A 24,296-nucleotide genomic window follows, 5' to 3' on the forward strand; every position below is an offset into this window, starting at 1 on the left:
GCTAGGATTATGGCATTTACTATTAAGCGCATCTGCTAGGATTATGACATTCATTATTAAGCGCATCTGTTAAGATTATGACATTTACTATTAAGCGCATCTGCTAAGATTATGACATTCACTATTAAGCGCATCTGCTAGGATTATGACATTCACTATTAAGCGCATATGCTAAGATTATGACATTCACTATTAAGCACATCTGCTACGATTATGACATTTACTATTAAGTGCATCTGCTAAGATTATGACACTCTATATTAGGCGCATCTGCCAGGATTATCTATAACATCTTTCATACTACATCACTTATCTACCCATGTTTACCCGAAATATTCGTAGATATAAAACACATATACAGTTTAAAACTTGTATATAAAACATTCATTTAACATCCATCTCAAGTAAGCAAACAATGTATAAACACATAACACGTATTTCATAGATAATACTTTATATATATATATATATATATATATATATATATATATATATATATATATATGTTAGAAGAAAGTAACCACACACTCACTTGATCAGAAGATGATCGGACAATACTACAACTCTAATAGTAGTATTCTTTGGTGAAACCGAGATATCTTCACACACCAGGCTTCTCGCGGGTAGAGCTTCGGCTTGAAACTCTTTTCTTCTCGGGATCTTCGGGGCTTCGGGACTCGCTTCAGGTGTCAAGATGATACCGGGGCTTCGGGGGTACTTCTTTGCACGTAAATCAATGTAATATAGGTGAGAGAAGGGTAAATTAGCAACCTTGGCCGACTGCTCCTTCAAATCTATTTATTCTATCAGCCATGGAGCTTGAACTTGTGTCCATTCTGTTAATTCACATTATTTGAAACATAAAGTTGTCATGAGAATAGACGTTGGTCATGTTACAACATAAATCATATACAAGATTTTTTTTTTGTTTCTATATGATCTTATCTAATCTTATCTTATTCCATTTCATATAACAAATTTACTATTTTACCTTCATTCCTCAACCCGACCCATGAAAAAAGAGATCAAAATATAAGATGATACCTATTTCTCGCTTCCCATTTTCACAACTATCACTTGCATGAACCACATTTATGTTCAAAAAACTCATCATTGATTCATTATACAATTTACTTCACATAAAAAGAAACCAATTCCAAAATTTATAGAAACCAACAAATAAAAAAAGGCCAAAATTTAACCTTCCGGTTTGAAAAGCAAGATCCACTCTAATTGTACCCGGTTCAGCTTGAAGTGGATGTGTTGCTCCGAATAACTTACCTACTGATGCAATTTACTTCACATTCTTTTCTTCCAAAACCGGACCAATATAAGCAAAAATCCGAGTCCATTTGATGACAGAAACAATTTTTTTTTCCTTGTATGACAAAATCAATAATAGTAAGACGATTTCACTGACAAAAAAAGTTAATGAAGTTGTACGCCAAAATCACTACTGCGTAAAAGGAAAAAAAATCGTTTGTGCATAACCAAGTTTCGCCAAAATCGCAGAGAGAATGAAGCGATATTCACTGATATAGAAGGTAGGACTTTTGTGAGAGGAGACTGATACCGCAGTTGTAAACAAAAAACATCTGAAAGAAAAATTATCGAATTAGGAGGGAAACATAACCAAGAAGAGTAGCGTAAAAAAAGGGAAAAACTTAGGGTTACCTGAAGTTGTCAACTTCAGAGAAGATGACGATTAATTCTTGATTCTTCGTTCTTCCACACAGAGATATGTGTTTTGCAGAGAGAGACCCATAGTAGAAGCGATTGAGGTAAGAGTCGACTGAAGCTTAGGAAATACAATTCAAATTTTAAACTAATCTTGCTTCCTGATTTTTTGCGATTTGATGGCTATTTTATTGGAAGTGATTGAGGTAAGTGGACTTAACCTTAGCAATTGCAATTCAATTTTGAAAATGATATTGCATCCTAATTTCCTGTGATTTGGCAACTGTTTTATTGATTTCTTTGGCAGCCCTCTTCGTTATTCCATTCGGGTTTAATGGCATGACTTTTATTAGATTATAACAGCAAAGGGTATAATTGAAATTTCACTTTGATAATATAGGCGGGAAAAATTGATTGGGAAGGGCTTAGAAAATGCCACGTGTGAATGAGGCTCTTATTTATTAGGATAGGAGATATAAAAGTAAAGACTCTTATTTATTAGGATAGGAGATATAAAAGTAATATAAAACATATATTTATAGTACAATTTACAATACATGAAATTTGATCCAAGTAATTAGTAATTACTTGTTTGAAATTATATATATATATATATATATATATATATATATATATATATATATATATATATATATATATATTTCATTTTATGTACTTTAAACTCATGTATATTTTTTATATTTTGTTTATCTATTTTACCTAGTGTTCTAAAAGGCGCGCCATGGCGTGAGGCGTGGTTTCGTCGTTACGAAAAGCTTCATAACGTTGATGTTAGGCGTGACGCGTGACAATGCGTGATATGGCGCGCCATGGCGCGTTATGACGTGTTATGGCGCGTGTTTTTTTGTTTGAGACACAGTTTTTTGCTCTTTGTTATGTCTTTTCAAATCGAAGATACAAGTATTGTGGTTTTTGTTAACTTTTTTGTTATTAGTTATTGAACTAACACTTCTAAAAAGTAGTTATATTTAATATAAATTTATATTTATGTGGTAATATAATTTTAAATTAATACAAATCGCCGTCTTATATCATGCCTTGAAAAACGCCATGGCTCGTTAAGCTTGAGGCTTGGTCTTGCCGCCACGCCACGCCTCACGCCATGGCTCGCCGATTCCCCGTCGGGGATCCTCAATCGCCGTTGGGGGTGGGGATGAGGGCTTATTTATATTTCCCGACAGGGATGAGGATGGGGATTGGAATGAGGGTTCGAAATGGGGATGGGGATTGGGATCCTCTGTAATACCCGCCCCGTTGCTATCTCTACGATGTAAACAACATTACTTTCATTTTGAACAATGAGACTAATTCCAATCAACACACTAAATTCCTCTAAAAATCAATAAACACATAAATTGCATATAAACTATAGAGATAAACAAAGAGCAAAATATTAAGCCCTAAATCTCTATTCTCATCAAATTTCGAGACATTGACTTTTTAGTCTAAATGGAACTTGTTTATATGGAAAAATGAGCTTTCGGTGAAATTGAATCCGTAAAGATAATAGGGTAATTTTAGGGGGCGTTTGACATTGTTTTTAGAATGATTTTTAACTTTTAACTTTTTCAAAAAGTGAAAATATGTTTTGGTAATAGAAAAATTCTTTTAAAAATGACTTTTTGCATAGAAGAAAATGAGGGGTTTCAAAAAGTCACAAAACATGATTTTTTATGACTTTTTGTGCCTTTAAATGTAAAAATTACACCAAAAATCATTTTACTAATCCAAACATATTTTAAATAGTTCGTTTTACAAAAAATCATTCTAAAAAACTTTGAAATACAATCCCAAACACCAACTCAATAAAAACGTATGACTATCCAAATTAAAAAAAGAAAAAGTTAGCAACCAATATGTAAATTATGTTATTCATTTAATTTATTATTTTTGTTATATTATATTATCATATTGTGTTGGTTATTATTTATATTTATTATTATTTACTAATGATAAAAGTTCATCGCAGGCTACTCCCATTTGTACGCAACAACATCCCCGTCCTCCCCTATTCCCCAAGTTCCCATCGCCAATTGACTGGCTCCCACTCCTTTGATCGATCAAGATAGTCTAAAGCACCATAATCATGTGGTATACAGTGATATTGTTGTCAAGAACTCACGCAATTACTCACTGCGAAACCTAGTATCACAATTCGCATCGGATTCGATTCAATCGGTAATATTACGCCTTTGAATTGGATTAACCATGGGAAACAAGATCGCGCGTACGACGCAAGCTTCGGCGACGGAGTATTACCTCCACGACTTACCGTCTTCGTACAATTTGGTGCTTAAAGAGGTGTTGGGAAGAGCACGGTTCCTGAAATCCATTCAGTGTAAGCATGACGAAGGGTTGGTTTTAGTCAAGGTTTATTTTAAGCGTGGTGACTCGATTGATCTTCGGGATTATGAACGACGATTGTCTCAGATTCGTGAGATCTTTAGCCGTATGGAGAATCCTCACGTTTGGCCATTTCAGGTTTCTTATATTATATAATTGTTATTGTTTATGATATGTAAATGCCTAAGGGAAGCTAACTGAGGGTTAAATGATTATACTTATTTGTCAAGCTTAGTTTAGGGGTTTGGTATTATCATCATTTTCGTAAAATTAGAACCCTATTATATTTTCCCTATCCCAAAAACTGCAGTTCACTGATCATAGCTAAAGCACCAGTCATGTGAAGTTCAATCATATACAATTAGGCAATTACAAATAGCTGGAGTTGCTAATCACTGTACCCTATGACAAGCACCATAACTAAAATGTTGTGGGTGTTAAATTTGCATTAAAATCCACATAAAGTCTATACTTATGGTTATTATTAAATTGGAATGCTATGTTATTGCTGCCAAACAAAGGGGACATAAAATAATTTGTTAGAATGCTTATAGCATCTTAACTGATAATTTGAAGAATGCTTGTTAGAATGTCTAGTATTATTGTCTAGGTAACTCTTGAGGCTTAATTTCAGAGAATTTTTAACCTCTGTCAAATACCAAGGATACAAAATACTAATGTAAATGCTTAAATTATCATCCATGTTATGTTGAATGATGTTTATTGTATTCAAGCTGTGAAGTCATGTGGAATTTACTTTTTCATAGTATGCTTTCATGCTCTTCCCATCCATTAAATCTTTTAGATTTCAATGCTATTATATAGGTGGAACAAAAGAGATGTAATTAACTTGTATTAAAGAGGGAATTTTTATACACAGTTGCTTGGTTGGTTTTCTGGGAAAACAAAGATGGGTAAACTTCACTTTCTGTATAATCTATGATGGAAAAAAGGCCAAAAAGATAATTTAGGATATTCATGACTTAATGAATGTGCAGAATGTGATGTAGGATGCTAAATATATGTTTAGTGTTGGGGGACTCTATAGGAAATACTGAAAATCTAAAACATATAAAACCTATTTGCAGTTTTGGCTGGAGACTGATAAAGCTGCTTACTTATTGAGACAATATTTCTTCAATAACCTCCATGATCGACTCAGTACACGCCCTTTTCTTAGCCTTGTTGAGAAGAAATGGTTGGCTTTTCAGGTTTTCCCTTTATCTCCATCAACCATGACATTGATGAGTTCTTTAACAACACCACTAAAAATGACTCATCTTTCTAATGTTTCTTGCTCTGTAGTTGCTTTATGCAGTGAAACAGAGTCACGACTATGGAGTTTGTCATGGTGAGTGCACTTGTTTACATCATAGCTCTTGTTATTCTCACATTGATGTAATAAAAATATCAAATTACTTCTGTAGGTGATATTAAATGTGAGAATGTTCTGGTTACTTCTTGGAACTGGCTTTACCTTGCTGATTTTGCATCATTTAAACCAACCTATATCCCACATGATGATCCCTCTGATTTCTCATTCTTCTTTGATACTGGAGGAAGGAGACGATGCTATCTTGCACCAGAGGTGATAACTGATAATACTTTTCTTCAATCTTGTTACTTCTTTATTTCACTTTCCCAAATAATGTTTGTAGCTATAATATCTACTTACCGTATATCATTGATGTTTAGAGATTCTATGAGCATGGAGGTGAGATTCAAGTTTCACAAGATGCACCTTTAAGGCCTTCAATGGACATCTTTGCTGTTGGGTAAGCCATGAATTCAACATTTAAACAAACCCAAGTGAAATTACATAATCTTTTTTTTTTTTTTTTTTTTTTGTCTCTTAACAATAATCTTTATCTGCTTGTTGCTTTAGGTGTGTAATTGCTGAACTTTTCCTTGAAGGTCAACCCCTCTTTGAACTATCACAACTACTTGCATATAGAAGGGGTCAATTTGATCCTAGTCAACATTTGGAGAAGGTGAACTTTTTTTTTTGTGACTTTTCCCTTTTTCATCTCTCATTTTTCCCTCTTAATAACCTCAAGTTCTATTCTTTTATGTTACATATTAAAGATTGTGCAACTCATCTTTGTTATTCTTATCATTATCTTGAATGGATGTGTTGTTCCCACTTCCTAGATAGGTTGATTACATCAATGGCTGAACAATTGAAACAAATTCATTAACACAATAAACCCTAAATCAACTTAATCAAATTCATATTTGAATATATACATTTCAGATTCCAGATTCAGGAATCCGCAAGATGATTCTCCATATGGTTCAACTTGATCCTGATTCCCGTTGTTCTGCTGAAAGCTATCTCCAAACCTATGCAGGTGTTGTTCTTCCAAGCTACTTCTCTCCATTCCTCCATAACTTATACTCCAATTTGAATCCCATCAATCCTGATTCCAGGGTAAGAAAGAGAGTAAAGACAAAGACCCAATTTTGTAATTTAACTAAAATGTAAATAAATAAATATTCGCTACCCTTTTAATCATTTTTCATACAGGTAGCAATGTGCCAGCTGTCTTTCCCTGAAATACTCAAACAGATGTTAAACAACAAATCAGGCGAGGACACCATTGGAATAAACAACTTCTCCACAAATGTTGTTACAAATCGCCGATTGATGGATTCCAAACAAAATGTAAGTTTTCCCAAAATACCCTCACACACAGAGGACAAGAAAAACTCTCAAAACAACCAACAATTTGGCATTCGATCCACCAAAAAGCTACTCAGAACAATCTCAAATGTATTCGAAAGAAACCACCATCCACACACCCGAGAAATCACAGTAAGTGATCTGAACTCTTTCATGTCCGATTACGACAACCAATCCGATACTTTCGGAATGCCGATTTTACCCCTACCACAAGACAACATAAGCTGTGAAGGCATGGTTCTAATCGCCTCACTCCTCTGTTCCTCTATCCGCAATGTCAAAATGCCACAACTCAGACGTACAGCTGTCCTTTTACTAAAATCATGTTCATCATACATTGACGATGAAGATCGATTACAACGTGTTCTTCCATATGTAATCGCCATGCTGTCAGATCCTTCTGCAATTGTAAGATCAGCAGCTTTGGAAACTTTATGTGACATTTTGCCCTTGGTCAGAGATTTCCCTCCAAGTGATGCAAAAATCTTCCCTGAATATATTCTCCCAATGCTTTCAATGCTTCCAGATGATCCTGAAGAAAGTGTACGTATATGCTACGCGAGTAACATTTCCAAACTTGCCCTTACTGCTTATGGATTCTTAATCCACTCCATAAGCTTAACAGAAGCTGGAGTTTTGAACGATGGACAGAAACCTGGAGTGCCAGGTGTCGCGTCCGGAAGGCTTCAGAATCAGAAAAACGATGCACAGCTGGCACAGTTGAGGAAATCGATAGCTGAAGTGATTCAAGAACTTGTAATGGGACCCAAACAAACTCCTAACATAAGACGCGCGTTGTTACAAGACATTGGGAATCTTTGTTGGTTTTTTGGTCAAAGACAAAGCAATGACTTTTTATTACCGATTCTACCCGCGTTTTTGAATGATCAAGATGAGCTTTTGAGGTCGGTTTTTTATAGACAAATAGTTTATGTTTGTTTCTTTGTTGGTCAACGGAGTGTTGAGGAGTATCTTTTACCTTATCTTGAACAAGCTTTAGTTGACCAGACAGAAGCAGTGATAGTCAACGCATTGGATTGTTTAGCTATTTTGACCAAAAGTGGCTTTTTACGCAAAAGGGTATTGCTTGAAATGATTGAACATGCGTTTCCTTTGTTGTGTTATCCGAGTCAATGGGTAAGAAGGTCAGTGGTGACATTTGTTTCAGCAAGTAGCGAGAGTTTAGGTGCTGTTGACTCCTACGTGTTTCTTGTCCCACTTATTCGTCCTTTTCTTCGTAGACAACCATCTTCTTTAGCTTCCGAAAACGCCCTTTTCTCGTGTTTGAAGCCACCCGTTTCAAGAACTGTGTTTTACCAAATCTTGGAGAACAACAGGAGTTCAGATATGTTGGAAAGACAAAGAAAGATTTGGTATAATTCATCTGCACAGGGTAAACAAAGTGATGATGTGTACAATAAAGGTGTTCGAGAATTGGAGAAAATGAAAATGTGGTCTGATAGAAGACCCGATTTTCAAGATCATAAACATGTTTCCAATAGTATCCAATCTTTTGGGCTTGGTGAAATTCCAGGATTGCCCTCGTTTTCGCGTACTGGTTCTGGAACAGTTGATATTTTGGATCCTTTATTTTCAGATAAATTGAAGTTTTCAGGGTTTATGTCACCTCAAATAAGTGGGGCGAATAGTTTAGTGGGTGAAAAATCTTCAGATGGGATTCCTTTGTATTATTTCAAATACGATAACAAAAGATCACCCGGAAGTGCTTCTTCATCTGCACCTGAATCATCATCACAATTAGACGGTTTGGATTCCATTCCGTCTCCCAGCCTTGTCTCGAGCTCAATCGGAATCACCAATTCCACTCCGCAATTCCACCGAGTTGTACACGAGCTGGAAGACCGGGAATCGGATCAAACCGTCCACCTCAGCAACAAATTCCAAGACATGGGAGTTTCCAGCACCCTAAAAGGAGGGAATCCAATCGTGGAAAACGACACCTCTCCTACCGAAATACCAAGTTTACCCTCCTTCTCACGAACCCCCGGAATCCCGGATTCCGGTTGGCGTCCTCGCGGTGTGTTGGTAGCACATCTCCAAGAACATCGATCTGCCGTCAACGACATCGCTGTTTCCACAGACCATAGCTTTTTTGTAACTGCATCCGATGATTCCACTGTTAAAGTTTGGGATTCTAGAAAGCTGGAAAAGGACATTTCATTCAGATCAAGACTAACTTATTGTCTAGAAGGAAGCCGTGCACTCTGTGCCACAATGCTCCATGGATCTGCTCAAGTAGTTGTCGGATCATCCGATGGAACAATCCACATGTTCTCAGTCGATTACGTCTCCCGAGGACTCGGAACCGTTGTCGAGAAATACTCCGGAATCGCGGATGTCAAACGGAATGGAATCGGAGAAGGTGCGATTCTAACACTATTAAACTACTCTTCACATGGCGATGATGGGAAAATGATTCTTTACAGTACTCACAACTGTGGAATCCATTTGTCGGATACGCGACAGAATTCAAACGCATGGAATACGAAAGTGATTCCAGAAGAGGGTTATGTTTCTGCTCTTGTGACAAGTCCATGTGGGAATTGGTTTGTTTCAGGGTCTTCTAGAGGGGTTTTGACTTTATGGGATTTGAGATTTGGTATACCTGTGAACTCATGGCAGTATTCTGTTCCATGTCCTGTTGAAGACATGTGTCTTTTTGTCCCTCCTCAGAGTACCACATTGTCAACTACTGTTAGGCCACTTGTTTATGTTGCTGCAGGGTGTAATGAAGTTTCTCTCTGGAATGCAGAAAATGGGAGTTGTCATCAGGTACAATATTCTCACAAGTCTTTTTATAAAATTAATTTTTAATTTTTTTTTTTTGGTAATGGCTACATCTACAGGTGTTGAGGGTTGCGAATAATGAGAGTGATGGTGAGATTTCTGACATGCCTTGGGCATTGGGTAGAGCATCTACATCTACATCTAGTAAGACAAATTCAAAAGGTGATTCTAGAAGGAATGTGAATTATAAGTATAGAGTAGATGAGTTGAATGAACCTCCTGCTAGATCACCTGGAATCCGTTCATTGCTTCCTTTACCTGGTGGAGATTTATTAACTGGTGGGACCGACTTAAAAATTCGTCGATGGGATCATTGCAGGTTTTTATTTATTTATTTTTTTCTGTTTATTTGTTTGTGTAATCTAACACTGTTGTTATTAATACTGACATAAATTTGGTTCTTTAAAAATGCAGCCCAGATCGAAGTTATTGCATTTGTGGTCCATCTATTAAGGGAGTTGGGAATGACGAATTTTATGAAACAAAATCCAGTTTTGGGGTGCAAATTGTGCAGGTTTGTTGATTTTCTTTAATTGAAAACCTGTTTCTACTTATTATTAATACTATAATTATCGGGATAATCACAGAAAGCCCAATAATGTGTGGGCTGTGGGCCCCATTTACACTTAGACATCATTTATCCATTCGACAATTAATGGTGACAACAAAGGCCCTAATTTTGATATGTTGATTATAGGAGGCAAAGAGGCGACCATTGGCAACTAGGCCAACTGGAAAGGCGGTTCTTGCTTCTGCCGCCACTGATACAGGCGGCTGCCACCGCGACTCCATCCTTTCTCTTGCTTCTGTTAAATTGAACCAGAGACTACTTTTATCAAGCAGCAGAGATGGCACAATCAAGGTTTGGAAGTAGAACATGTAATGTAAATAAACAACAATTATTAGTAATAGTTTGTACATATTATTTGTTTATATTTATTAGTTTTACAAACTTTGATTATCAGCTCTGTATCCCATCCCCACTATAATCATTCTTAACTTATATTCCGGACAAATTGTTTGCATCTTTCTCTTTTCTTGAACACAAATACAAGTGTTACAGTTACACTTACAATAAAGTAGAATTATTAGACAGCAGTATTTATGTTAGTTGAGCACGAAGAACTAGTGATGCCTGTGTGACTACTCTTGAGACTCTCCAAATTTCATGTTGTACTGAATTCCATGATTCTTGAGTGTTGAGGCTCTTTGCAATTTCAATGGAATCGTCTATTCCAGGGAAACATTTTGATCCGTAATCATTGTGCTTTGATGGAGCATATATCTGTCACACCCAACCCAACAAACATCAATCACCCTCTCCATTTCATGGTAACATAAACATAATCAATCTTCTTTTTCCTTTTTCTCTCTTTAAATCAGGTAAACTCAAGGACCAAAAATGTAATTTACTCTTTTTGTTGATGCAGAAAGAGAAAATACATACCAGATGCTTATACCAAGCTCTTCCAGGGAGTCCTTCCCTATCTGTAAGTGCTCTTTCTGCCATCATTAATCTGTCATTCATTTCTCTCGCTTTCCATGCTTCATCATCTTTCTCTTTCCATATCAATGCCAATGATGCCCACCTTTTATTTTGTTTTTCTTTTATTTCCTGGAATTTCAGCTTTTTTAATTTAATGTCCATTTCCATTCATGGTATTATTATTTATTTATTTATATAAAAAAGATGAATCAATATCATACCTTGATTTCATTGTTTATTTGTATGACTGCTGTTCTCATTTTCTCAATAGATTTGAACAAGGGAACAAGGCTTATGCTCTTCTTATCCGATAACTCAATTTCCAAATCTTCAGCACTTGTCTTTTGTCAACAAAAAACATTTTAATAAAATTCCACCAAATATTTAAATAGAATTATTCATTCGCCTCAGATTTATTAACATACCTGAAGCTCATATACATATGAATCATAATTAAAAGGCAAAATCTCATCATCTGCAAGCTGTAGAGCTACTAAACCCCAAATGCTTGCCGCTGTCAATTTTTAGTTTTGTAAATAATAAGTTGTATGATTATAATTATCATTAAATTAAATAATATATAAAATAATGTTAAAACTTAAAACATACCTGCCACGTGTCTACGAAACATTGGATCACCAAATTTACTCATCCATACAAAGTCATCATACATGGAGTGATACACTGGGTAGCCTACAACAAAAAACATTCAATTAGTTTTCACTTTTCATCAACTTAAATATTTCCCTTGACCACTTGTTGACCAATTTTTTTTTTTTTTTTTTAAAAAAAATGTCAACTTAATTTACCTCCTCCAAAAGATATATCTGTTGATGGAACACCAATATGCTGTACAAATGCTGAATAATCTGATCCTCCACCTCCTAACCTTCCAATCTATTTTTTTTTTTTCATTAAATTCTTGTTAGGCATTATATATCAAACTATTTTTTCCACAGTTAGAAAGTCAAACCTAATTTTGGAATTACTTAGAGGGTAGGAAAGTAATTGTGAAACACTTACCTTAGGAGGATAATCGGTGGTTTGAACCCAGGATTCATAGACAGTTTGTGATGAGTTGTCTGGGTCTTTAACCTTCAAAAGTTTGACTTTAGCTTGAACCCATGTTTAAAAGACCAGAATACCCTCGTAAACAAAAAATAAATTTTATTACCTGTTTTGTAGCTTGAATAATTAACTGATCAAGCTGTGGAGTTGCAGATGCCTGAAACCCTGCTCCAGAAACAGCAATATCAACATTTAAATAAGCAACAACTTTTGAAGCCAACATTTCTCGGTTTTCTTCAACCCATTCTGTTGACCCAATCTGAAAAAAAAAATCACAAAAACTCAGTTAAACATTTTTTATTTTACTTTCCTTATAAAAAACTGCAATTATGTATGCGTGTGTGTGTGTGTGAGAGAGAAGAGAGAGATGTAGACCAATCCATATTCCTCTGCATCCCAATTGCAAAAGATGATACTTCTTCGAGGCTTCCAACCTTCTTTCTGTAGCTTCTGGAACCTTTCTGCCACCTGTATCAGTATGCCACGTCATATTTACCATATTTTTTAATAAAATCATATGCCATTTGTACTCATTAATTATTTACCTCGAGTAGAACAGCAGTTCCACTGTTGGGATCAACTGCCCCAAATGTCCAAGCATCTCGATGATTACCCAAAATTACAAATCTGTACACAAGCTTTACACACAGTTAAACTATTTACATAAAAACTACTAAACTACAGGGACCAAAAGGGTAACTTTACCATAAATGTTAATAAAATCATATATTAGGGTTTAGGGTTTACCTATCAGGTTCCTCTGCTCCCTCAATTATGCCTATCACATTCTGAATCGTACTTATCACTTGTTTTGCCTACAACACCAACGACCAAAAACATTAGAAACGAAAACATCGGACCCCATTTGTAAAAACTACTAAACTACAGGGACGAAAAGGGTAACTTTACCTTGTAAGTAAGGTCTATAATCCCTGGACCCGGTCCAATCCTATAAACCGGAGCATCTTTGTCACCCTGCCACTCTTCATCACCCACCACCCCACCTATACACCTCAAAATTTCCTCCCCATCAGCTCCCGATATAGGCAACGAAGGTATCAACGGAACATCTCCTCCCTTTTCCACGTCATCCTCGGACAACCTCTCGCAACCCTCAACACTAGGCCACCCTGGCGTTGTAGGGTCACCCGCTCCATTAAACACCGACCCCACCTGCACACCACTCGGCGGCATCCATTTCTCCTCCGGAAACCACCGTGCACCACCACCACCGTAGTCTTTCCTATCGGTATAAATCAACACACCTATAGCACCAGCGTCATACGCATTCTCAACGATGTCTCCCCTATATATCTCCCCATATCTCGCAAGCACAATAGCACCCGATATATTAATCCCGAGATCTTTAATAGTTTTATAGTCCTCCACGCGTCCGTAGTTCACGTACGCCACGTGTCCCTTCACTGTACCTGACTTTGCGTACGCATGGAATGTGGGTTCCACTTGGTCTGCCACGTCAGCGTAGGGGTCGCCGTCGTAGGTTTCTTGGCGGAGGGTGAAAGTGATGGGTGGGTCTGGGGTGGGGCGGGTTAGTGTTAGGGAACGGGAGTCGGGGTAGGTGAGTAGGACGGCGTACTCTGAGAGGTGTGATTTGATGTTGTTGGAGGAGAGAGTTGATAAGACGTAGGAAGCAGCCTCCGCGTTGGCTTCAGTTCCGGCGAGGTGAGGGCGGCGCGTGAGTGTGAAGAGGTGGTTTGATATGGAGGTGTTGTCGGAGAACGGCGGAGATATGAAGAGTGAGTGGTAGTGGGATTTTGGTGGGGTTGAAATGAAGTAGAAAGATAAGGAGGTGGTTATGGCTATAAAGGTGGTTATCATCTTGCCACCCATGGCGGTGGTGGTTGTGTGGCAGCGGCGGTGGTGTTTTTTTAGAAAACTTGTTTGGTCTTCTCTTTGGGTTGTTTAGATGGACGATTGCCTTGTTTTTGATGTCATTTTCTGAGATATTTTTTTACTTTTGAAGGTCCAATAGGAGTGATTTATAGTAAATTAATAATAATAATTGAGACCTTTTTATAAATTTATTTCATTTTTCGTCCACTTATTTGGCTTTTTATTGACATTGAAGAGAGTGATTGATGAAGATAGGTATGAAGTGTGTGGTGGCATAATAAAACGTTACCCATCATTATAAAGAGGATCTTTTTCAATTTTGATTTAATAAAGGGACAACCCCACTTCAGGTTTTCCTATGCAATTGCCTTCTTTGGAGATACTCTGCTTTGTTGCTGAGCTGACGTCCAGCATATAAATTGGGTTAGGTATAGTAATTTGTCTAAGTGGGCCAAATATTCTAATCCATTTTAAATTGGGCCTTGTAGATAGTTTGAGCTATGCCAGGTCACACTCAAATTTGGGTTTCATGAATTTATTTGTGGTTAAGTGTCAAGTCAAGTGTGAATTGGTATCTTATAAATTAGTTATGTCCTTTAAGTACTTACCTAACAATTAACAATAGATATTAAGCAGAAGATAAGGAACAAAATTATCATCTTTTTTTGGTAAAGTGCTAATGCTTTAAGTAAATATAAAAATGGTGGAATTCAAGAAGGTTTTAGATTAGGATTTGGTGTTGATTATAGGTTTTAGATTTTGGTTATAGTATCGGGTTTGGGTTTGAGTTTTAGATTCATATTTGTTGGTGGTCAGAGGAGGTGTTGACGGTCAGGGCCGGCTCAACAAATTTGGGGGCTCTAAGCCAACTAAAAATTTGGGGCCTTTTGATATTACTATACTTAGCTATAAACCCTCTTCCTTTTTCCAGACTTGGTACCGGCAATAATAAACTAAAAATTTGGGGGCCTTTCACATTACTATACACAGTCCATGTTGAATGTATAAGCAAGACTAAGGGTATTTTCGTCAATGATCTTTAAAGATAGTTATTTATGACAGTTTTTTGGTGGTTAATCATCACCCACCATTGTGTTGGTTCAAAAGTTGTCATGTACTATATATTGTTGGCTACAAACTACAAAGTTATCAATATTAGGTCGGTTGCAAAGATACAAAGTTCTCTATTACAATATATCCAAGTTTTGTTAATTCAAGGGAAATTTACCAGAAAATACAGATAGAACATGGAACTTGGAATAAATAGTTTATTACCGTTTATGGAGTTTGGGGAATGCATGCTTCAATGGAGACAGAAGAAACCTGAAACCATATGCAGTGGAGAAGGAAGAAATTGTAAGTGTATGCAGTTGTGCGGCACAACTTGTGTTGTGACAACTTGTGCTGTGAATCAGAACTCAGAAGATTAGAAGAAGATTGAGCAGATCAGCAGAGCAGGCGATGACGGATTGAGGGCGCAAACACAGAAATCGTATGCAGTGGAACTATGGAAGAAGAAACGTCATTTTTTTTAGCCGTTCGCCTTAGCCGATTAGGGATATAATACATAGACCCCTTGGTTTGTGGGGCCCTCTTGATGTGGGGGCCCTAAGCCCTAACTTTGATTTACTATGCATTAAGCCGACCCTGTTGACAGTGACATAAAATGGTTGCCTGCGATGATAGGAAGTGGTTGTTTGAGAGAGAGAGAGAGAGAGTGAGAGAGAGAGAGTTTATTCAATCTTATTTAATTGATACTATCAATCTTATTTAATTTATAAATTATAAATAACTGAGAAATAAATAGAAAAAAAGAATATAATCATTTAAAAGAAATGAGGGACTAAAAATAATAAATTTAAAAGAAACGAAGGACCGAACGTGTTTTTGGGGCATTAAAAATAGGGACTAAACATGTTTTTTGGTACTGCACGATGAATAATTTGTATAATTTACTTAATACTTTATTTAACAAGATAATTTCGATGTTAAATGAATCAATATTTGTTCTTGTGATGGCAAGGGTGATGGAACAATTTGTTATGCATGTAGATAGGTTGAATCTCAACGTCCCTGTCTATTTTATATAAATAATAATTTGAGTTGAAATTAATCTAAAAATATATTATTATGCTAATGGTCTTTCTTTTTAATAGAAGGTGTGTTTCATGCGTATGCACAGAAAGTCTTTTGGACAACTTTTGACGCATTTGATATGTTGGGTTTTTAAACAATATGTTTGGTCTTTACTTGATTTGATTGTTTGACATAAATAGGTTGGCGTATTTGAAGATATGCGATGTGAGCGATCGTGTATAGTAGTACATGAGGGGGTCCAAAGTTGATTTTACATGTACGTAATGTTTAAGTTTTATGTATTCATGAGTTTTGACGGAAAAAAAACAATAATGCTAAAATACAAAGTGAAGCTAAATCGTTAGCAAATAATAAGGTTGGTGAATTTGAGTTTTTGGTATTAGATACTATATACTATACATTGGGAACTTAATTAGAAAAAAATTTACAATCAAAAGATATGGTTTGATCTTGATGTTCCTGTTAAAGAAGTGAACATCTTGATTGAGTTCTCGAGGAGTTTAGAGAAATGTAGTTCTATCAGATGATTGGTGATGCTAAGGAACTTTCGATTGAAATGAATATTGATCAAATATTCCCTCAAAAGCGTCTCATTTATAGAAAAAAACAATTTGGCGAGAATTTAAGTAATCAAGATGATGTACTTTTGAGGAAATTTTAAAGTTAATTATTTTTTATATATTGTTGATCAAACAAACACTTCTCCTAAAACAAGGTTTAAACAATATGAAGAGTAGTATGAAAAGAATTTTAGTTTTTTGTTTTCAAAATGTTTGATGGAATTTGATGACAGATATCTTAACTTGTGTTTTAGTCGTCTGCAAGCCGCACTTAGGTATGATGAATGACCAGATATTGATGTTAATGAATTTTATCTATAGTTAAAGTCGCTTGACGAGTTCTTACTAAGTAAAACTACCAACACTGTCGATGCATTAAAATGTATGAAAAAATTGATTGTTTTTTTAATGTAATTATTGCATATATTGTCTTGCTAACTATTCTAGTAACAATGATGCCCGCAGAATAAAGTTTTTTAAAATTGAAGTTATTAAAGTCCTACTTACGGTCCACTAAGTTATAAGAAAGACTTCATGGATTGGCAATTATAGTTATTGAGAACGATATATTAAAGAATATTGATTATGAAGAGTTGATAACCAACTTTGCTTCCAAAAATGTTATGAGAGCTCACGATTCATATTATATATCGTATTATCATTCTTTTTGTTTTGATAGTGTTTAGAACATTAATAGAATAATCATAGTATTAACGAGTTTTGCTTACATATAAAAAAAAATTATATTTAGAGGCTTATATTTATTTTTCGCACATAACTCTTAAAATCAACATGATGCCCGTTGATAAAACATAATAAAAATTAGAAAAAGTAAATATTCTTTTACTTTTGTTCCTACAAATTCTTCTATCTAATTAAATGATGACATGATGAACATTAAATGTTACACATGCCACTATTTAATTGGGTAATAAAATTTGTAGGAAAAAAGTAGGAGTATATTTAATTTCTCTACAAATTAAGATATATATATATATATATATATATATTAATTTACATGGTGTTAGCTTATAGTTAATGGTTTTTTTTACAGATTGCCCACATACTTCTAATGTTTGTCACTTTACCTCCTTTGACCATTTTTTATCTTTCTTTTGAGTAAATTACACGAATGGTCCCTATGGTTCGAGGTAATTTGCACGTTTGGTCCCTAACTTATTTTTTAACTCGGAAGGTCCTTATAGTTTGTTTTTATTGCGCGCTTGGTCCCTGCATTACCTAAAAAGACTATTTTACCATTGATTTTTTACTTTATTTAAATAAAGTGGAGTATGTAAGATAAGGTAAGGTGAGGTGGAAGTGGGGTTGGAGGTGCGTTTATTTAAATAAATTACAAAATCAAGGGCAACATAGTCTTTTTAGGTAAGATCAAGACCAAACGTGCAACAAAAACAAACTACAGGGACCTTCCGAGTTAAAAAAAATAAGTTAGGGACCAAACATACAAATTACCCCAAACCATAGGGACCATTTGTGTAATTTACTCCTTTCTTTTCTTTATTTTCCTTGCACCCGTGTTGAATAGACCTGACAAACGTGTCGTGTCGTGTCGGTTCGTGCCGTGTCAAGACATTAAACGGGTTGAGAGTGCTTGACCCTAACCCGACCCGTTTAATTATCGTGTCGTGTCAACCCATTTATTTTCGTGTCGATTTTGTGTCGGGTTTCGGGTTAAGGTTTAAACCTTATAAATATGTTGTGTCATGCCGGATTGAAACATTTTAAAGGTTGAAAAGTAAGAGTCATCAAGGAAAAAAAAAATGAAAAAGTGAAATGTTGGAGTTTGGAGGTGGAACGGAAAAAAAATTATACTCCATCCGTCCCATATTTATTGTTCATTTTTTACTTTTGAAGTTTTTATTTTTCTACTTTGACCTTAAATATTTTTATTTGTGTTATAAATTACTTGATAAAACTTATAACAATGAAACGACATTTAAAACACAATCCATTCATATATTTTGCATTAAGTATTACATATAAAAAACAAAAATATTTAAGGTCAAATTTGAAGAATAAAGACTTCAAAAATAAAAATTGGACAATAAATATAGGCGGAGGTAGTAGTAAGTTTAGAAAGCAAAATGGAAAGAGTTAGAGTAAGGAAAGAAATGAGATAGGTAGTGAGAAGGAATAAATTAAGCCACTTTGAAATTTTGAATTTTACTTTTAGTTCTTGAAGTTGGGCCACTACAAATGTACAATATTGAAAATATTTATAAAAATATGATATATATATATATATATATATATATATATATATATATATATATATATATATATATATATATATATATATATAGAGTTAGGTTATTTTGTTTTCACTATCTATTGTGTGCATGTATAACTGATTCTGGACCAATCATTTTAGTTATTTTAAGAAAATAATTAATGCATATTAAATGTTGAAGATATAATAGATATTAATTACATCTTCAACATTTAATAAACATTAATTACTTTCTTAAAATAACTAAAATGATTGGTCCAGAATCAATCATACGGTCATATAATAGATAGTGAAAACATTTGAACCTAACTATATATATATATATATATATATATATATATATATATATATATATATATATATATATATATATATATATATATATATAATTAAACGAGTAATCTTCGAGTTGAAAGTCTTGACCCTAACCCTACTCGTTTAATTATCATGTCGTGTCATGTCAGCCCGTATACATAAACAAGTCAAAATCTCTGACCCTAACCCGCTAACTTCGTGTCGGGTTCGTGCCAGATTTTGCCAGGTCTAGTGTTGAAGTGTTTCCCGGTATGCATAAGTTACATAAATGGTACCTAGATTTTGTTTAGCTTTGCACTTTTGATCCGTATATGGGTTTTGCTATTATGCACCACTATTTATTAAGTTTGCTATTTTATACATTTGTCATAAATTAGATAAATAATCCCTCCATTTTGGCTACTTATTAAGAAATCATCCATTTAATTTTTTTAGTTTTTATTGTTTTGAATTTACCGATTTATTTATTTATTTTTATTTTTATTATTTATTTATTTATTTTTATAAACGTTTCGGGCAAAGCCCGATATCACCTAGTAGTTATATATAACTAGGTAAAACTTCACATCAATGATTGTCAACATTCTTTTGTTGTTGGTCACCATTTATTTGTCAAAACACTGACCAATGATAACATAACATATGTTTTAAACAATGTTTTTTTTTTTGGCATTTACTAAATACTTACTACCATGTTGGTTATATGTTTTTGCATTTATCACATAAACTACGGTTGATGAGTCAAGTTGGGTTCATATTCTTAAATTTAATTAAATGTATGCTCTTCTATCCTAATTTGGGACATTAGGTAATGCATGCTACAGTTGCAATCAGGAATAACTAGAGTTAGCTAGGTCCAATGACAATTTTTTAAACATTTGTATCAAAAATTTGGCCGAACCACTGTGTAAACTGGACAGATCCACAAACAAACTTATATTAATAGTCAACCAAAGACGTGCATGAGGCATGCAAAACATACCGCATGTCAACTGGATCGAATAGACCGTTTTTTTGGACCACCGGTTCAGTTTTCGGTTCTAGGATTTGAGCAAAACCAGTTCGTTTTTTTTACCGCTCCAGTTCGGTTGGTTCCGGGTAAAAACTAGTTTTGGACCGACTTATTTTAAAAAATAATTGTATTATTTGAAATTCTTTAAACATGTATATCTCATTCGTTTTAAGTCGAGTTGACATGCGGTTTTTTCCAAAAGTAATTTAGAGTTTATAAATGATTTTAGACTATAATTTTGTTGTTCTTGGTGTTATATTTGATGAGTTACAATCTTTTAAATATGAGATATCAAAGCTGAAATATTTAAGCTTTTCAGCAAGAAATTTGACCTTTTGTATTCTGTGAAATTCTTTAAACAATCAGATCTCATTCATTACAAGTCAGATTGCCATGAGGTTTTTTCCAACGTGTAATTTAGAGTTTGTAAATGATTTTAGATTATAATTTTGTTGTTTTTTGGTTATATATTCGATGATTTGCAATCCTTTAAAGATGAAATATTTTAGTTTTTCAACAAAAAATTTAAACTTTTGTATTTTGTGAAGTTATTTAAAGAAGAATATCTCATTCGTTTTAAGTCGGATTGACATGCGGTTTTCCAACGTATAATTTTGAATTTGTAGATGATTTTAGACTATAATTTTGTTTTTGGTGTTACATTTGATGAGTTACAATCCTTCAAAGATTAGATATCAAAGTTGAAATATTTAGCAATAAATTTAAACTTTTGTATTCTGTGAAATTCTTTAAACAAACATATATTATCTGTTTTAAGTCGAATTGACATGCGGTTTTTTCAAACGTCTAATTTAGAGTTTTTAGATAAGTTTAGACTATAATTTTGTTGTTTTTGATGTTATATTCAATGAGTTACAACTCTTCAAACAAATGGTATAAATTATAGACAATCAAAGTTTGATCGGTCAAAAAAGGCACAAGAAACGGAAACATATTCATTTTTATGAGTTGTACCGTATCAAATCCAAAAAAGTATACATTTTAACGAGTGTAACATATCAAACCCATCAACATATTCGTTTTAACGAGTTGTATCAAACCCAAACACACGTTTTAACAAATTATACCGTGTGCATGTAAAATTGTACCGGTCCAAACGGGTCCAAGAACTGGAAAACCCGGACATGGACCCGGTTAGTCTCATCCAGTCTGGTCCACGGTCCATAATATTATCCGAAACCGATTCGGTCCAATCCAAATGCTCACCCCTACTCTTCACACATTTATATCCAATGTTAATTTGTGTGTTATTTTAATTTATTAGTTTTATATTTATAATTAGGCGTGATCTCGACTAGATACTAATTAAAACACACACAAGCGGTCCTCATATATATATATATATATATATATATATATATATATATATATATATATATCTTAACTATATTATTAAGCATATTAGACATTTCTTGAATTTTAAAAGGTACCAAGATTATAACATCATGTACAATCTTCTTAAACTTATCATTTGAGCATGTACGATTTACAATAGAATAGATGAAACACACTTATAACGTTCCAAACACCTCTCTTTATCTCTCTAATTTTGCATTTTCTATCATTATCAGAAAACCCTAATCTCATCCCCTGCGACAACAAACCTACACCACAAAGTGTTCCATCCTCCTTTCTCCGCCACCAGAATCACCACAATTGTAGCACCACCCACTCTTTAATGTGGCACCACCCTTGCAACATTACAAATTTTTGAAACCTTAGCGGCCTTCAATGTGTCTACCATCCACCGTCACACCATGGCTTTCACCACCACTTAGTTATTCTCTCTAAAATCATAGAAACACTAGATACCGTGACCTTCAAAACCAACTGCCATTGTCAGACCACACCACCCGCAAGAGTACTTCACCACCATCATCGTCCCCATCTTCATCCATTTATAACGGTGCATATTCCTTAAACCCCTCTCTTTCTATCTAATGTTGCATTTTATCTCATTTTCAAATAACCCTAAATCTTTGATCTCCTCCCCCGCGACAATAAACCACCAATAAAAATGAACGAAATTTGAGCAAGTATTGTATTTAAAGAATCCTTTTTGATCTCTGATGGAATAAGAATGAACAAAATTTAAGATGGTATCAGAGTAGGAAACCTATCTACTCTGCGAAACCCTAAATTTCCATCACTATGGTCGGTGACAGTGTCGAATCTTCCAAAAAGAACAGTAACAACAACACACCAGATCATGACTCTCCTTACTATATTCACCCATATGATTCTACCAGAAAAATGTAAGTCAACGAAGCTTTGTCTGATAAGAACTACACGGCTTGGGTCCAAGAGATGGAGAATTTCTTGTTCGCCAAGAACACGATTGGATTCATAAACGACACCATTGTGAAACCAGAGAAGACATCGAAGGACTAAATGACGTGGATGAGATGTGATGTAGTGATAAATGGATGTGTAACGCCCGTGTTTCGAGGCTAAGCATTAATTCAATGATGTAATAGTCAAGGTCAGCTATTGTAACCTATTTTAAAGTAATAAAGATGAATTACTTGAATATTATGTGATTATATACTTGTTTGTAAAGATATAATAAAAATAAGCGTAAAAAATAAAACGTTAGATAAGCCGGATATCTATGAATAAAGTTGTAGTGGTTGTGACAAGGATTCCGTACATATAAAGAACGCCGAAATCCGAGTTATAACGAAAAAGTTATGACCTGTCGAAGTTTCACGACAGAACCGACATGACGTAGAAAATGAGTTTACGATAAAGTGATTTTTAGCCTTAGCAATCTAAACAAAAGTCGTAGTGTTCACTAAACCGAGATCATGCATAAAAAAACGCCTAAATCTGACTTCGTATGAGGAAGTTATGATTTTTCCAAATTTCGGATTAACATACACAACCCGAAGTTCGAATAGTAGATCGAACGGTTTTCGGCCGACACAACCTAAACGGGAATCAAAGGTCTCGTTAATAGTAGCTCAACCGTAAAAAGACAGATGAGAATAGACGTCGGATGAAGAAGTTATGATTTTTTAACGGACTTTCCTGTCCCGACCTGTTAAAAATATAACTTTAAAAATAGATTCAAAATTAGCCGACGGAGTCTAAACAAAAGTTGTAGAGTACGGTCCCACCTACACGTGGATATAAAGAACGTCAAAAATAGAGCCCGTATGCGAAAGTTACGAATTTTAGAAGTCGGAGGTGAAAATTACAAGCTGGATGCAAGGCTACGCCCCGTGTAAAGGAAGGAACGCGTAGCGTTTGGGAAGACTAGGCCTCGGTTCGGCCACGTTATCCCATCCGATGATCGACACATGTTGTACGAACCTCACTCCTACGCTCTGCGTACGAGGGTACGCCCTGCGTATCGAGGAATGCCTAGCGCACCTCGTAGGAACGCCCCGCGTATCCGAGGACCTCCGGCTATAAATATAGACTGAAGCCAGCCTTCATTTTCACATCTTCTACACCTTCTTTCTCTCTCTACTCTCTCTCTCTCTAACTCACTTAAACACCCCCAAAGCCGTAGGGAACCTCCCTAGCACTAGACTTAAGCCCTGGAGCGTCCGAAGTCTTTGAGAAAAAGATTTTTTCGATTTGAAACTCTGCCCACGCAGAACCCAGTTTTCAAGCAAACCTCTCGGTTTCGTCAAAGGAAATCATATTTTTAGGAAGCGAAGTGCTATACGAGTTGGAATCACCACATTATCAAGTGAATGCATAGTTACTTTCATCTTACACATAGATATATGAAATATTTTATATAAATTACGTGCTATGTGTGCATATTTACTTGAGATCTGTGCAAGATGAAAGATTTAAACTTCTTTGTTTTTCAGATCTAAACCGTATATGTATTTTGTTTTCAGATCTAAACCTTTTCTTCAGATCTAGACTGTAGATGTATTTTTTTAAGATATGAACCTTTTCTTCAGATCTAGACTGTAGATGTATTTTGTTTTCAGATCTGAACCTTTTCTTTAGATCTAGACTGTAGATGTATTTTGTTTTCAAGATCTGAACCTTTTCTTCAGATCTAAAACTGTATATGTATTTTATATCTACAAATATGCTGGGTAGAACATGGGTAGATAAATGATGAGGGATGAAAG

The 24,296-nt window shown here is 34.9% G+C and overlaps 2 protein-coding genes across 3 annotated transcripts; one reads left to right on the top strand and one right to left on the bottom strand.

Annotated features, from left to right (window-relative positions):
* The first annotated feature begins 3,667 nt into the window (after positions 1-3,667).
* LOC111883846 (serine/threonine-protein kinase VPS15) lies at positions 3,668-10,548 on the top strand. The gene is made up of 11 exons (XM_023880176.3): positions 3,668-4,179; positions 5,130-5,252; positions 5,347-5,392; positions 5,469-5,629; positions 5,737-5,816; positions 5,927-6,032; positions 6,296-6,472; positions 6,569-9,517; positions 9,592-9,851; positions 9,947-10,046; positions 10,230-10,548. The coding sequence occupies exons 1-11, from the start codon at positions 3,907-3,909 to the stop codon at positions 10,404-10,406; spliced, it is 4,452 nt and encodes a 1,483-aa protein (XP_023735944.1). The 5' UTR covers positions 3,668-3,906; the 3' UTR covers positions 10,407-10,548.
* LOC111883847 (probable glutamate carboxypeptidase LAMP1) lies at positions 10,413-14,075 on the bottom strand. 2 transcript variants are annotated; one of them, XM_023880177.3, is made up of 12 exons: positions 12,996-14,075; positions 12,834-12,901; positions 12,632-12,713; positions 12,462-12,554; positions 12,193-12,345; positions 12,042-12,113; positions 11,828-11,915; positions 11,628-11,711; positions 11,444-11,532; positions 11,240-11,359; positions 10,980-11,159; positions 10,413-10,817 (listed from the first exon to the last, which is right to left on the bottom strand). In XM_023880177.3, exons 1-12 carry the CDS (start codon positions 13,935-13,937, stop codon positions 10,635-10,637), a joined length of 2,154 nt encoding a protein of 717 aa, XP_023735945.1. In that variant the 5' UTR covers positions 13,938-14,075; the 3' UTR covers positions 10,413-10,634. The 2 variants fall into 2 exon arrangements, with proteins under 2 accessions (XP_023735945.1, XP_023735946.1); XM_023880178.3 differs by having other exon boundaries at positions 10,980-11,147; positions 12,996-14,074.
* Between the last annotated feature and the right edge of the window lie 10,221 nt (positions 14,076-24,296).

The sequence above is a fragment of the Lactuca sativa genome, chromosome 7 (genome assembly GCF_002870075.4).
Source record: "Lactuca sativa cultivar Salinas chromosome 7, Lsat_Salinas_v11, whole genome shotgun sequence".
Lineage (NCBI taxonomy): Eukaryota > Viridiplantae > Streptophyta > Magnoliopsida > Asterales > Asteraceae > Lactuca > Lactuca sativa.